The sequence below is a fragment of the Bactrocera tryoni genome, chromosome 3, assembly GCF_016617805.1.
Source record: "Bactrocera tryoni isolate S06 chromosome 3, CSIRO_BtryS06_freeze2, whole genome shotgun sequence".
In the NCBI taxonomy this organism is placed as follows: Eukaryota; Metazoa; Arthropoda; class Insecta; order Diptera; family Tephritidae; genus Bactrocera; species Bactrocera tryoni.
In genome coordinates, this window is record NC_052501.1 from 9,791,928 (window position 1) to 9,807,874 (window position 15,947).

The following is a 15,947-nucleotide window of genomic DNA, read 5'->3' on the forward strand; positions in this document are numbered from 1 at the left end:
TGCCAATTGCACGGTCACCATACTGAGCGAAAAAATACAGGGTATATTTAGGAGAGAGAAAGGGACAAGTTGATGGACATTGGTCATAAATATATGTATATAAATATATTTCTTTGGAATAGATCTTTTGTTGGAACCGACTTGTTATGTCATTGAAAGAAAGTTCCAAATAAATAAATAATTGTACTGATAAGACTCGCTGTCTATTTGTGCACTGTTCTGTTAATAAATGAGTCAGTTAGCTTTAGCACATGCTCGTTATGGTTATTTCCCAAATGAAAAGAAAATCAAGTGAATAAGTAAATAAGTAAATAAACATACGACACACATATAAAGATAAAAATTATCTTTTGCAGTATCAGCTGTTTGATAGCACTTCCAATAGTCTCCCTAATGATAGTGAGCGTCAATGAGAGTGTGAGTAATGATTTGACAGTGCAGTTGAACTGAAGTGTTCTTCCTCATCGTCATAATTTGCACTATTATTTGCATATAAAACTGGAGAGCTTCCACCTAAAACTTCCGATCACCGAACAACTTTAGAATAAAAATCAAATACTTTTGCTCAAAAATTTTATTTATTCATTTATAATACATCATACCAATGCGCAACTTAGTTGAATAGCTCAAGTGATGTGCCGACCATGCGCTGACTAGAGATATTGCTCAAGCATAGCTGATAAGCATTAGCGGCCAGCGTAAGATTGGTCTTGCCACCGCCGATGGCTGCGCTGACACATGCTTGTCGCACAACGATCACTAACGACTGATTGGCGGCGATCTGTGCCTCCGCTTGGTAGGCCTGCGAGTTTGCCTCGTCCAGCAGTTGAATGTTCTTGTCGAACTGTGCGTAGGAAAATAAGAATATAAATATAGAAATGAACTGAAATGTTTTGAGTGCTGCATAGTGTCTTAGTTTTACCGAAGCTGTGGTGCAATTCAGGAATTTACTGGTGTCCGCTATTGCCGAGCAATTGGCCAATTGTTGCTGCACTGTTTGCAAATTTTTCCTTATATTCGCTATCGTGGCATTGGCGGTCTGGTTGTTGGCCACCAGTGTACGATTGGCATTCTCGAAACAGACATTGGTTTGGGTCGTCAGCAAATTGTTGATTTGTTGTGTGCGATTGTTATATGTTGTGGCGCATGTGGACTCGGCTGGCGTCAAGGCGCGCGTATCGATTAAGGCTGAACGCATCTGTGCGACTAGTAAACCAATGACCTCGTTATGATTGTTATCAGCTTCCTGAGGTTCAATGTAATTGGGGACGGCGTAAGTCTGAAATGATTGTGGGAAGTGAGAGAGAGAGAGGCTTTTCTATTAAATTTTTAATTAAATAATCATTTAATTATTCATCAATATTTATTTTGTCAACGATTTTTCCAGTCCTCGAAATAGTTTTTATAAGCACTTTTTGGGATGACATTCAGCTCCTTCAGCGGATTTTGTTTTTTCTCTGCGATCGACTGAAAGTGGGTTCCATTCCGATGATTTTTATTTTATTTGCATGTCAAACTCATAAACCTATGTCTCATAGGCAGTTATGATGCTCTCCATGAATGTGTCATCGAAATTCGCACGATCAAATCTGCCTAACGAAACCAGTACTCTTTTTGAAGAAAATTCAGCTTTATCGGGACGAGTCGAACAAGAACGCATTTCATACTCAAAATATTCGCCAGAAACATTCGAACGGACTCTCGAGAGTTGTCGAGCTTTCTTGCCATCTCTCTAACACTTGTCTGACGATTTTCAAGCACCATATCTTTCACTTTTTTAACACCTGGGAAGTTTAATTACAACTTTCGGGTAATTTTTTTATCCAATCTATAACCGTAAAAGTATATAAATATATCCAGATTGAGCTAAGCATTTTGATATTTTTTGTCTGGTCGTTTGGGTGTTGAAACACACAATTTATAAAAAAATCCTCCTGAGAGAAAGAGTGAGTAATGATTTTTCTCTTCCATAACTTTTTGTAAATAACTATATGTTTAAGAATTTACTGCGCCATTTTGTCAAGAAACACCTTCGGCTCCTTTCTTCCACTTCTCACTTTTTAACTTTTCTCTCTGAACATATTTTCTCAGATTTTGAGACCTTTGTATAGCTCTTCTTACGATTGTGTGGTTTCTATAAGGAAAGCACACTCGACGCTATCAATGAAAGCTTCGCAAAAGCTAACAAAAAACTTTCACAGCTTTTGTAAATCTACTGCTTATTAAGCCGGAAGTGATAATGTAGAAGATGCATTTTGAGGATAATACTTTTTTTGAAATTAGCTAACATAATGAACTCGATGGGGATCGTCGAAAAGGCCCATAAAATAATTTTTTAATTTTCACTTTTTCATACTTACGCCCAAAAAGCACACAGTCACTAACACTGCAGAACCGATCAATTGCATTTTGTCGGAAATAATATTCTGAATCTGTAAATATACTAAAGAACACGCTTCGAAATTCTCACCGCTTTCAACACTTTACTGTACTTTGAACTGTTTTTCACATGTCCCTTAGTATTTATAGCAGTATTTTCGAAAAATGAAAACAAACAACAGTTTCTGAACGGAAATTATGTGAAAATTGCTGATTGCTAATGTCAGATGCTTAGATAAAATACAAAACAATACCATTATTAATTTATGTGAGTGTGCACCCATAGACATAGATGGAAATTTGGTAGCAAATTTTAATATTCCGCACATACAAACATGGAAACTTTCATAAATGATATCTACTTGATCGAATTCTCGTCAAAAATGCAGAGAATTTTCGCATGAATGGCAAATTAGTGTGTTCGATCAAAAATGTCATGATTTCGATGAAAGAAGAAGCTGTTTTTTAGATATATTACATGACTCATTGTATTGTGATATAAATTCATACCTTTTTGTTTGTAATTAGCTGCTACTCTCTTATCACTTGTTTACATCTGTATTTGCTACTTGTATTTTGCTTTTGTGAAAATCACACGTGTTGGCGTTATATTTTTATTGGCCGGGCATGCTCATATAGCGCTTAGAAAAAATGTGTGCTGTGTTTGTATAACAAATTCTTTGGATCACATTTGATAAATGGCTTATAATAGTTTCTAGGTCATAAAAATAAGAATGTAGAAAGTCCTAGAGATATACATATGTAGTTGTTAAGACAAATGTCAAATTAGCTGCCAAAGCTTTTGTAATATCAGTTGTGAAAGCAGAGGCATGTATATGGCTCTCTGGCGTGGAAAATTGTCATACAAAATTGAGGCAATTTATTTTGAAAATTTGTGCTCTGCTCGACAAATTTACTGAGTACTTTGAAAAGATCTGCGATTCATTGAGGTATAACTGTAAAGCCAACTGGTAAATTAGCTGTCAAATCATTTGTCAAATCAGTTGTCAAACAATCTGACAAAACTGCTATCAAATACGAGACACATCTTTCAAAATTTCAATCAGATTTGCTTACAAGTTACTTTTTAAAGTCGGTGCAATTTCTTTCGAAAACTGTTTTTTATTCGGCAAACTTACGGAGCATTCCAGAAAGATCAGCGATATTTTTCATTTATGGAAATTTATAGAGGAACAGCTGTCAAACCAGAGAACTAAGAAAAGAAATTTGTTGGAGGAACTTATGGACATAGAACTTCGAAACAGTAGCAATCAGGCATACTCCTGGCTAAAACAAAAACAAATTTAAGCTTAGAACAATCATGAAGAGACTCCGCAGGCTTAACAGGATGGCATTCTCAATTGATCAAAATTTATTGCGAAGCCTAAGTCATAGTATTATAACGTTTACGATTGTAATTTATTTGCTTTTTCTGTAGACAAAAATATACCATTTTTGTTTGCTTTTATTTAGTAATTGGTTTCACCTATTGCACTAAGCATGTCTGGGCTTTGACATTATTACCAATGAAGCACACATGTGCCACGTATTCATTTTATTTTTGGCATTTTATATTCCTGTCACTATAAATATGTAAGTGGGTGCAGTAACCAAGTGGTAGTTAGCATGTTTCCAGGAGTAACTGTGTTGCTTTTGTGCCACTTGAACGCACCTGTCGTTATTTGTTGCCTACAACTGCCTACAGAATATGAGTGTTTTTTCCACTGTTGCTCTTGTAGCATCTATGTAGTCGAATTAAGTATAATGTTACTTACTATACTTGTGTATATAATGTCAATAATGAGACGCGGATTTCTCAGTGCTTTCCAGAGAAATACCACAATATCAGGCTATACCCATGCTCAGACAGAAAAGTCTTCAGTTTATTATGTTTATATTTGAAGCGTGTTCTACGCTTTATGTCAATCTTATTTTTTTTTAGGGCTTAAATAATTTAATTTCTTTATTTTATTACCTAAAATATATGTATATCATGGGCGCGGCAGGCTGTATGCCATACTACCATATGTTAGATAATATATTTTATAATATTTATAGCAAAAAACAACAATAATAATAATAATTGTTCGTTTAGTTTGAAGAAAATAAACAATAACAAATGAAAACTTTTACGTCTAAGCCTACAGAGTTCCCTTTTCATGCTGATGTTTTACTGCCCTTCGGCCTCTCCAAATTTCTCACTGATAAGGTGGCAAGTGTGCGAGTAACACTCAGCGATAAGATAACAGGCGTGAGCTACACTTTCCCACATAAAAACCGTAAATATAATTCTAAGAATATGTATCTATATAACCACTTATGTGTTTACGTGAGATAACCCCTTAATTACTGATATCATTTTGGTGTTACTGATATTTATAATGGAAGATTTGGTTGAGATTTAGGTTCTTAGAAAACAGTCTGCATTTCATGTGTTTCCTGTAAATTTGGCAAAGCGATAAATTACTTCTGTGATTAGCACTTTTGAGTGTTTGCTTCTTGGAAACAAAGTTGTTGCCTTTTGGGGTTTGAGATTGCTGAAGCTGGAAAGCTAGCTTGCTGCTGTTGATTTTTCTTCTTCCCTTTTACTTTTTGTTTTGTGATAATCATATTGCAAATAAGTTCTAAATGTCCTTATAAGAGCTTGAATTCTACCACAAGTTGAAATGTGAAATCAAAGCAAACACATCAACTGATTTTAAAACAGTTTTTGGAAGAAAATAATAAAAGATTTTTTCAAAACGCAATTCTCTGAACTTTTTCAAGAACCAATGACACTAAATATTATTTTTTTTTATATATCGAATGTACATATATTTGCAAATGTACTCCGAAAATTTTAAGTTGAGCCGGCGAATGGTTTTGGAGATTTAGGAGATAAGTGGTTCTTTGTATTTTGTGTCTTCTTAGATATATTTGACGTCACCATAATTTTGATTGCGAAGCTAAGGACTGTACCGAAAAGAAACTGCACACTTTCAATTCAATATTTCTCACGAACTAACCGGTTGATCACATTGCGGTAAGTACCGTTAGAAAGCGTGATCAGTTCTGCTTCTATTGTTTTTTCTTTCTCCGTTATTTGTTATTTCATTTTCGCGATGGGTCGAATCAAAGAGCACGTGCGTAAGCAAATTGTGCACAATTACTGCACTGAAAAAAGCATTTCATATAGAAAGCTTGCAAAACGGTTTAAGGTCAGTGTAAATGGTGTAAAAAATATTATAATAAAGTTCAGTAAAACCTGTTCTCTTAAGGATTTATCAAAAAGTGGGCGAAAAAAAGGCCCTAGTGATCCAAATCTTGAGGCAAATGTGTTGGCCTTAATAAACGAAAATAAATCAATGTCTGTGCGCGATTTGGCGAAAAAAGCTAAAACGAGTGCTACTATGATTCAAAGAGTGAAGCAACGGAATAACTTAAAAACTTATAAAAAACAAAAGATTCCCAAAAAAAGTCAACGACAAATAAAAATAGGGAAAACAAGACTACGGAAGTTGTACGAACGTTTGCTAAAAGATTCTGTTGAGTGTGTTATAATGGACGATGAAACATACGTAAAAATGGACTCAAGAACATTACCAGGTCCCCAATTCTATACAAAACAAAAAGATGGCACTGTCGACCAGTCAGTGGCCAGAGACGATTCTTTAATATATAGACCAAGCAGCACACAAGCTCCTATCTTAGAACAAATATTTTCTAAATAGTCGAAAAACAGCCGTTTGAAGGCGAATCATCCATCCTCAAGGCTATGTGCTGGATTTCGGACCAGCCACTTAAAAAACTTCCCCAATGAAAGGAAATGTGAATTATTTAAATTTATTTATTATTTAAAATGCTCTTTCAAACAAATTTTTTCTGAATTACAAGTGTATTTAACACTTTAGGCACACGATATATGTATGTGTATAAAAACCACATTGACAACACATTCCAGATGTCTGCCTAAGAGCTCGGCACTCAGATATAATGCATACATGATCACTACCAAGGAAGTCAATATGTTGAGCAGGAAGCAGACAGCTCCAAAGTTAATACTTCCAAATTTGCCTTTTGACACAAAGAGAAAACATTTATTATTCAAAAACAGCCCACTTCAGTGCTTCAAATCAAAGCTTCTTATATCACACATAATCTATTTTCAATGCATAATATGCCTCTATATATATATATATATATACATATGTATATATATATACTATATGTATGTACATTAGCATTAAATAAGCAACCGTAGGCATTCGAATTCTTATTGACTTTGACACTGTCACCAAGTTCAAGGTGCCAAAGGGTTGTAAGCGATTAAAATTAAGCCCTTTGTTGCATTCTGTGTGTGTATGTCTGTTTATATATTAGCCTGCTTTGAGGGCAAGCACTTCAAGTTGTACATATGCAAAAGTATTGTATATTTAAAAATATATTTGAGAGCATACTCCAACAACTAATATGTCTCAAGAGTGAAAAGCTGTTAAAAATAGCGGTAATGAGATGCTGATTGTAAGGGTTGCTGTTTAAAATACGGGATCTCTGTGGTTAGGTGGGCTTAAGGCGGGCTGGTCTAACATGTGGCGAATATTTCAAATATATTATACAAGGTAGGTTCCAAAGTAAATAGGACTTTATGAATCCAGCGCCTCCTGGTGGCTCCATCTATATGTTGACCTATGCGTTAGAATCTGCTATCTTTATCGATTGACCAGTGAGAATTTCATGACATTTCATTGATTGGACGTGAACATTCGAAGGACATCAATGTGACCGATTATTTTACCAAAAATCACATTTTAACCATTTACCCCGTATTCACCTGATATGGCCTGCGTTTTCTTCCTTTTCAGAAAAATGCATTTGCCCTTGAAAGGAAAGCGTTCTGCAGACTTAGAGGCCATTGAAAAGACTTGCACCGGCATACTGGTGGCCAACCGACCAACGAACTAAAATACTCGTTCGACATGCTTTTAGACCGTGCTGTATTGAAGCTGAAGGATACTATTTTGAAAAAAATAAATTGATTTTGCCGAAAAAACAATTTGTTCCGTTTGTTTTTAAAGTCCTGTTTACTTTGGAACGCACCTTGTAGTCGCAAAGTGGTGAAAAATCGGCGAGTAATCTTTCACTAAAGAAAAGATCTTCATGCAAACAAATATCGAATTTTAAAACGATCTTTTATTAATCCACTGAATTAGTCTTCTTTATGATTCGCCACATCAAGGATGATCTACATAGTCAACGATTTTCGTCGGGTAAAGGAGTTGTTGTTACAGTTTTATTATGAGTTTTTCAATAATAGACCAGCGCAGAGGGTTGGAAAATGGTAAGAAGTGAATAAGATTTATAGTAGGCTGAAGTCCGTTGAAAAGGAAAGTCTAAATAAGGAAAATGGAAGATAATAATTTAAGGACAATCTGATAGCTAGAAGAGGAAGGGGAGGGGTGTGGTTGAATTTTAAAAGCTAAGACACGCATAGACAAGTTTTGGTCCTTTGGGATATATTTGCCATATGGAGTTCAGTTAGATCTATGAGTCCAGCTTCTTTGGCCTCACTATTTATACCTTTTTCAGTGAACCATACTGTGGAGACCTTAAATGCTTACAGCTTGGTCTTGCCAATGCGGGACATGTGTACAAGAGATGCTCTATTGTTTTCCAGGTGCCCTGCTCTAAATATTTCCTGCAATATTCTCTATCTGCCAGCCCCATTCTACGGGCGTGTGTCGCCAACAGAAAAAGCGAGCTTTCAATTAAAAATTTCATTTCAAAACAATTTTTTTTCACCCTTGGATCATTAGTTATTCCATCAGAGATTTTTTTTGGCTGTCATTCACGAATAATGACACAATCTCTGCTGCCTTGGATGACCTCTTTTTTGTGATATCGCGTTTGACTTGAAAATATTAAATTTTTCCCTTCAAAAACCTATACACGCTATGTTTAAAATATATGTATATAAATATATTTTAGAAATTAAAAAAATTATGCTGCAGATTTTTTTTCAAAGACCGAATATATTAGAACCCTACCACGTAAGTTGTCGTAAGATCAGCAGCCACAATTTTTCAAACATATCAAAGATGAAAAAATATCTATAAAAGTAAATATATTTATTACATGCTGCAAATCAGCCATTCATTCAAGCAAACCGCTGAATGAGATTGAATGAGAGATATTAAAAAGTCACTTGACTGAACCTCAAGCATCAGCATACAAGCATTAACATATGTAAGCATAAGTATGGGTACACATATGTATATGTATGTATGAGTAAGTATTGAGCAGAGAACGCTGATTTATGGCAACAAGCATACAAGCATTACACATCTAAACAAGCATGTAAGTAATTCAAAACAACTGCCACCTGCTTGTTTGATAATCGACAAGCGCGCTTTATGCACAAGCCGGCGCATGTGATAATATGTATGTATATTTATATATAGTATATGTAATTTATGTACATATGCATATATTTAAGAATAAATATGTGTTTGCTTAGCTAGCGCCAGCCGGTCGCGCAGCAGACAGCCGGGAGCCATTCAATCATCGCCCAACCACACCACTACACACATGCATGGCTGATTGCTTGTTTTCTTTTTAGCGAGTCTATTCATTTTTTTGCCTCCCTTTACAATATATAATGATGTGTGTGTGTGCGCAGAAAATTTCGTTTAAAAATTTGTGCGCGCGCCCGAATGTCAAGGATGTAGTGTCAAGCTGAGGGCGTCTACTGGCTGCTAAGTACTGAGTACATACACACAGACATGCAAACATATAAGGACATGCATATGCCCTTATCGTTTAAATTCACAGCAATCCAAAAGTACACATGTATTTTGCTGCTCAACAGCTACTTAAGTGTGGAAATCACTGCGTAAGTGCCCATTGACTGGGGAGTTGGTAGCTTAAACACCAAAAAAAGTAAAAAAACCATAAATAATAATGAGCATAAAATAGAAGGGAATCGGTGGCAACGTACATGTGCTGGCTGCCGCATTTTCAAGATGGCATTTATGCGGCAGAGTTAAGTGTGCAAGCATGTAAGTATTTATGAAGTGCATAAAAGAAAGTAAAAAATTAAAGCAAACCTAAAAAAAATCGAAAAATATGAGTCTGGAAAAAAATTAACAACACTTATGACAAATTTACACAACAACTTCATTACTCATAAATTTTTGAATTGTAACGCCTCCAACCGTTTGCTTAACAAAACGCGCGCAAGCATTGTTGTCGTTGTTGGCGTGTGAGGCTGACAAAAGCGCGCTAAAATGCACAAGGGGAGCACACCGTCCATATACACAATGGATTTGACACTTTGCCATGCTGGTCTGCGACAACAACAAACGACGACTTTTGCTCCGGCGCCCACACCCTCCACTCACACTTGCGGCGCTGCGCTATCAATTTTGTATTGTATTTATGTATAAATGTACATATATATGTACGTTTGCATGCGGACGTTGAAGTTTAAACAAGTGACGAAAATCGCTGACGCATGCAATTGTTAAAGACCCGAGGGCATACGCGCCGCGGCAGCTTATAAACGCGACTGCAGAGCGCTTCGACGAATGAGAGTGGGGGCCAAAAAGATGTGAGTGGAGCTGAAAGAAAGCAGCAGGAGGAGTGGTTTGCTAATATTTTTTGCGGCATTAAATTTCATATATTGCAAATATAAAGCATTGTTTTGTTGTTGTTGCATTTATTGTTGTCGCTGTTGTTAATTCGCGCGCGCACCCAACGCAACTGGTTTGAGTTCACACCGATTCACAAACAAAAAACCAAAAAAATATGAACAAAAAATTACACTTTCACTCTCACACACACACCAAACACGGCCGAACTTGCAGGCGCCTAAATGTATGCAACTTAATTGTACACATCCATTTTTATTCCGCATTTCCGTTAGTCTCGTGTGCTTTAAAATTCTGCTTAAAAATGCGCCTAAATGTATGCTTAGCAGCACGTCACGTTGAACACGACCAATAAAAAACAACAACAACATAAAAGCCTTCAAAAAAGTACATACATACATATAATGAAGTCGCCGGTTTGTGGGCTCAGTCATACAAATGACTTGCCATATTTCCGCGAAGCCGCTGAAAATCCCCGGTTCTCATATAAGTATACAACAACCATATAAGAAATTAAAAATACAGCAATGCATGAATAACGGTGCTCGGCAGAATGAACATTTGAAAAAGTGAACAGCACGCGGCTCAAGCGATTAATCAAAACAATATCGCCGCACGCCGTCCGCCGCCTTGAAGGTGGTGTAAATGCGGAAGTGCCTTCGTGTCACTGCTGCTGACGGTGGGAGAATTTATGCCGCCGGAGGGCTTAGCGTTGCTCATGCTTCAATGTCTGCTTGTGAAACAGCACAAAAGCGCAAACAATTAATACATGCATTCATAAGGAAGCGCCAGCGGATACATACATACCAACATGTATCACGAATGAAGAATTGTGTTATATATGTTGATGTGTTTATATTTTTGCCTAACACTCATGGCCACGCAAACCTTACCACTATATTTTGTTAAAATTTTTTTTCCGAATTTTTCGTTTGTCGGGATTCTCTTCAACTTCGTTTTTTCTATGTTCTTAGTAAGCATAATTAAACTAAATTATATTATCTAATTATAATTATGTATAGTTTTTAATTTAGTATATTTAATGAGTAAATAGCAATTAGCTTTTCTGTGCTTATACAAAAGCGGTTGATTTTATTGTTTTTAAAGTGTTACACCTACTAAACTTCGTGTTTCAATAAAAAAAAAATAAAGTATTAATGTCAAATATAGTGTGAATGAAATTAGATAAAAAAAAATAAAAAATATAATTTTTTATCGCATGTCAGTCTCTTACATTTCGACCTCATTTTGTTAAGCTTACTATCTTTCAATTGATTTAACTATAGCTGAATGTGTTTTGTTTTCAATTTTTAATATTTTTGATTAACATGTACGAGTAACATGTCATTCACTTATCTCTTAATGTAAAGTTTCTATACCGCAAAAAGAACCGCTATAAAATGTAGTCAAATATGCACAATATTTGAAAATTTAGAGTGGTAAGGTTTGCGTGGCCATGAGTGTAAGTACATGTACATGAATTGTTCAGATGTACAGTTATATGAAAAACAAGAAAGAACGTTAACTTCGGCTGTACCGAAGCTAATATACCATTCACAGGTGCATTTCTTTTAGTAACTATGTGTTCAGTTAATATGGAAGCTATGTGCTATAGTAATTCGATCTGAACATTTTTATCGGAGATTACACTGAAGCCTTAGAAAATAATCCGTACAAAATTTTGTGAATATATCTTGTCAAATGCAACAGTTTTCCGTACAAGAACTTGATTCCGATCGTTCAGTTTGTATGGCACCTATATGTTATAGTTTTCCGATATCGGCAGTTCCGACAAATGAGCAGCTTCTTGAAGAGAAAATAACGTTAGCAAAATTTCAAAACGAAATCTTAAAAACTGAGGGACTAGTTCGACAATGCAGACAATAACGAAAATAGTTTTACTGAAATATTTTTTTTTTTCAGAGATAAGGCAAAAATAATACTTTTAGTTTTAATATCAATCAACAAAAACCTATTTTATTTTTATAGAATAGATATGGGAAAGGATAAGCACTGTGATCCGAAAACTCGAGAACGGATTAAATATTTAGTGAAACAAGGAAACTCGGACAGAAAAGTAGCGAATTTGCTGAATGTATCCAAAACCATGGTTGAACAAGCAATAAAATGTGTTCCCCAGATTGAAACACGCGGTAGAAAGTCAAAAATAACAAAAAAAAAAGTAATAGCAATGTTAAGAAAAATACATTTATTTCGTCAAAATAAATAAAATGTGATTTGAATTTAATGTTGATCCATCTACAATCCGCAAATTACTTATAAAGGAAATCTGAAGAGCCGAAGCCCGAGAAAAGTGCCTATGTTGAACGTGCAACGAAGCCGTAAGTTTGCTGAAGAATATGTTCTTTGGCCTAAAGAGCAATGCGTAACATTCTCTGGTCTGACGAAACAAAAGTCACATTTTTTAATTCCGATCGAGATATTCATTATGTAAGAAGACCGAAAAATGCAGTTTACAACCCTAAATATGCGAGAAAGACCGTTAAACATGGTGCCGGAAACATTATTGTTTGGGGATAGTTTTCATACAATGGTCTGGGGCCGCTGCATAGGATACAGGGGACTATGAAGGCAACCGCATATGTTGTAGTACTAGAAGAATGTATGCTGCAGTACGCAGAAGACAATATGCCACTTAAGTTGATATTTATGCAGGACAACGACTCTAAAACGGCTAAGTATACATACAAAAGATTGGTTTAGGGTCAATAATGAAAATGAAATGATAATTTTTTGTAGCCATCAACTGTTCTTAATTGATGCACATTATTCAAAGAGGCTCGAGAACGCGTTGGCGACGGTCGGCCATTAAAATCAAGTGATGATCAATACGTCAATAAAATGAAGAAAATGGTGCTTTGGCTTCGACGATTAACGGTCAGCGATTTCTGGCATGGTTGGAACTTGGAAGGGTCAGTGGAAACCATTTTGAAATATCATTTGGGCCTACGAAAGGTGAGAGCGCGATTGGTTACAAATTCACTAAATTTTTTCAACAGCGCCTTAGCGGCTGTGAAACAATGCTTTCCGACTACCAGGATGTCATGAAACACATCTTTACTAGTGATGAGTCTTGGGTCTATGCTTTGTGCCCGGAAAGAGATGATCAATGGTATGGTGGCATATGGTGTGACTTCTGGCTATTCAGCAAACTTAAACAACCGCTCCGGAAAATTTTGAGTCAATTGAAGAGATATGAAACTGGAAATTTTAAAACTATAAACTAAGTTTTACTATTTTATACTAGAGTCTATAAGTCTTACAATCTTATATCAAGCATGGTGTCTTGAGCATGTTCAGGTGGTTGTTGGTGCCAAAAATGGGCGTATTCGTTTCATATTTTCAAGTAGCCAGTATGCTGAAATTTGTTACCTGCAATGACCTCACGCATTATATATGCGTCAATATTACTTATATATATTTTATTATTTAAGGGGGTCATCTACCTTCGCGCCAGAGTTGCAGGCCAATATTTGACTACTAATTGCAAAAAGAAACTAAAGATGATATTTGCACAAAATTTTTGCTTCCATAATAAATGCTTACACGTTAATAGAAAGGAGAAAATACAATTTATTTTTTCAAAACTCTTCCGTCGACTTGTCGTTGAATGCATCACTCCAAGTGCAACATTGTAGACATAGTATGCTAAATTCCTATAAGGGTTAAATATGATGATTCGTTCGCTTAAAATAAAATTCCATATTCAATTTACAGAGGTATCTCTATGAATGTTACCTATACTAAAAACGAACTCGATGCAGGAAAATAAGCTATTCGGTCTAATAATAAAAACTGGCTTCAAATGTAGTTGTAGTTGCTAGCCGTTCATGTGAAATTTGAAGTTTTTGAACTTTGTACTAATTAACAAGAGAGAATAGTATCCAGAATTGAATCTTTCCTTGCCTTTCATTAAAAATTTCCCTGATATTTCAAACTATCTCTCACCTTTTACAAGCTCATAAACTTCGCTTCTACTTTATAGACCAAGTGCATAATTTCATAATGCATTTCCCCGCACGATCCCCTTAATTTCTGCACACTTCACTTCACGCCCACGGCGTATGAGCAACCAAAGAGCGAAAATCAGTTTATAAAGCAGATAAAGCTTACTTCACAAACAACGAAATATGAAACAAAAAAACTATGTTAAGCAAAACAGAGAAAAGCGTTATGAGGCAAAGGCATTGCTCTAATTAAAACTGTAGCAATAACCAAATTAATTAAAGCAACAGTGTTGCATGTATATCTGTGGGTGTAAGAGCGTCGTTTCACAGGCCGTGGCGCGCACTCACGTTTATATTTATGTGTGTACGCAGCAGAAAAAATGCAAACATATTTGCATATAAAATTAAATCTAAAAGCAAACAAGCAGCAACAACAACTTAAACAGCAAACATGTGACGACAGCTGGCGCAACACTGCACACCACAAAGCGCGTCCGGCCACTGCGTTGTCCGACAACATCTGCCGCAAAATGTTGCGCTTGGTTGGCTCACTCACGCCTGTGCCTGTGTGCGTGTGTGTTGGTGCTTGTATTAGCACGTGTTTAGCCACTGTCAATTCCCATGCGGCTAGTTGATCTTCTTCCTGGCGTGAGTTTTGCTGCTTCATTCTGCAACTTTTGCAAATTGATGTGACGTTATGATGTCAACATTGACGTCAAACGGTTAATTTTATAATAGCGGATTATCTAGAAAAGTTGCTCTGCATTTGCATATGCTTAGAACTTTGTATGCTTGAGAATGCTTAACGTTTGCGGGGAGTGAAAATTAGTTTTTGCTCAAAGAGCTAAGTATTTATAGTTCAGGTTGATTGTTGGAGTCTAATTTATCTATTGTATGATATAGAGCTAGTTTTGAAACTCATAGTTGATAGTTTGTGGATATTAGGTGGGAAGGTGCCTTTAAGAGGAAAAGCCATAAGTTAAGGAAGGAAGTATGTGGTACTTGAAAAAAATCACCAGATAGAGGTGACAAGAAGAAATTACAGATTCTTAGAACGTGCAGACAGCTGAATGTATTTATTTCTATTTTATTTCTATTATAAAGAAATTCACATTTTGCCTTTTGAGTAGTCTACTTTATCACTTACACAAGTATCTGAATAGCATAAAACATTCAGTAAAACTCTTGTAGTTTTCAAAAACATGCCTCATGCGAGTCGCTCATTAAATTATTTTAACGTCCCATATGGATAGAGTCAACATATTTTGGTTAACTTTTTGGGTATTGAACGTGTCAATGCTAGACTCTTACCAAAAAACCGGAATCTAAGAGATGCTTGACAATGTAGCTGAGGACGCTACATTCATCAAACGTTTACTTACTGGTAAGAAGCCGTGCATTTATGAATAAGATCTCGAAACTGTTCAACAATCTAGCGAAATCCAAAGAAGAACCGACAATCCAAAAATTTGCTGAAGGTCGTCCCAGCCGAAGCTTATAACCATTAAAATACGTGAAAAGGCATAGGCCTGGTACACAGTTGGTTACAAGAGTGCATAAGAAATTATGTGGCTGAGAACGAACCCTTTAATCCTTATGGGCAAATACCTTAGCGTTTTCCAAGCAGAAGTACTCACCACCACCTCAAAGGGCAATACTCAGAAGAATATTTTAATACAATTAAATCGTGCATGAGATAGAAATGTTTAGGAAACCATATGTAGTAGGCAAACGGAATAAAACTTGGCTGCTTTTGGTTTCAGGAGACACAGATATTGAAGTAGACTACCACACATTTGAAAGAAGTCACCTCGGCCACGCGGACGGAACCAGGTTCAGGTAGGTATTAAGACAGTAGTAACAAAAACAGACAATCGAATCAACAAATTTACGACTACAACATCAGAAGATTTCAAAACGTTACTTTACTTCGAATACGGCAGCACATGCACAGAAGAAAAAGGAACTCAGTTGA

General features: G+C 36.0%; 1 protein-coding gene across 1 annotated transcript; it reads right to left on the reverse strand.

Annotated features, from left to right (window-relative positions):
• Nucleotides 1-559: 559 nt before the first annotated feature.
• On the reverse strand, nucleotides 560-2,479 carry LOC120771920. The gene is made up of 3 exons (XM_040100210.1): nucleotides 2,361-2,479; nucleotides 923-1,279; nucleotides 560-844 (listed from the first exon to the last, which is right to left on the reverse strand). The coding sequence occupies exons 1-3, from the start codon at nucleotides 2,406-2,408 to the stop codon at nucleotides 614-616; spliced, it is 636 nt and encodes a 211-aa protein (XP_039956144.1). The 5' UTR covers nucleotides 2,409-2,479; the 3' UTR covers nucleotides 560-613.
• Between the last annotated feature and the right edge of the window lie 13,468 nt (nucleotides 2,480-15,947).

Bases quoted from the DNA above. Each gene is read 5' to 3' on its own strand.
- LOC120771920 (XM_040100210.1), bottom strand. From the start codon at position 2,408: ATGCAATTGATCGGTTCTGCAGTGTTAGTGACTGTGTGCTTTTTGGGC. The intron at 1,280-2,360 runs GTAAGTATGAAA...CAATCATTTCAG, and splicing joins TGACTGTGTGCTTTTTGGGC to ACTTACGCCGTCCCCAATTA. The intron at 845-922 runs GTAAAACTAAGA...TCCTACGCACAG, and splicing joins TGAATTGCACCACAGCTTCG to TTCGACAAGAACATTCAACT.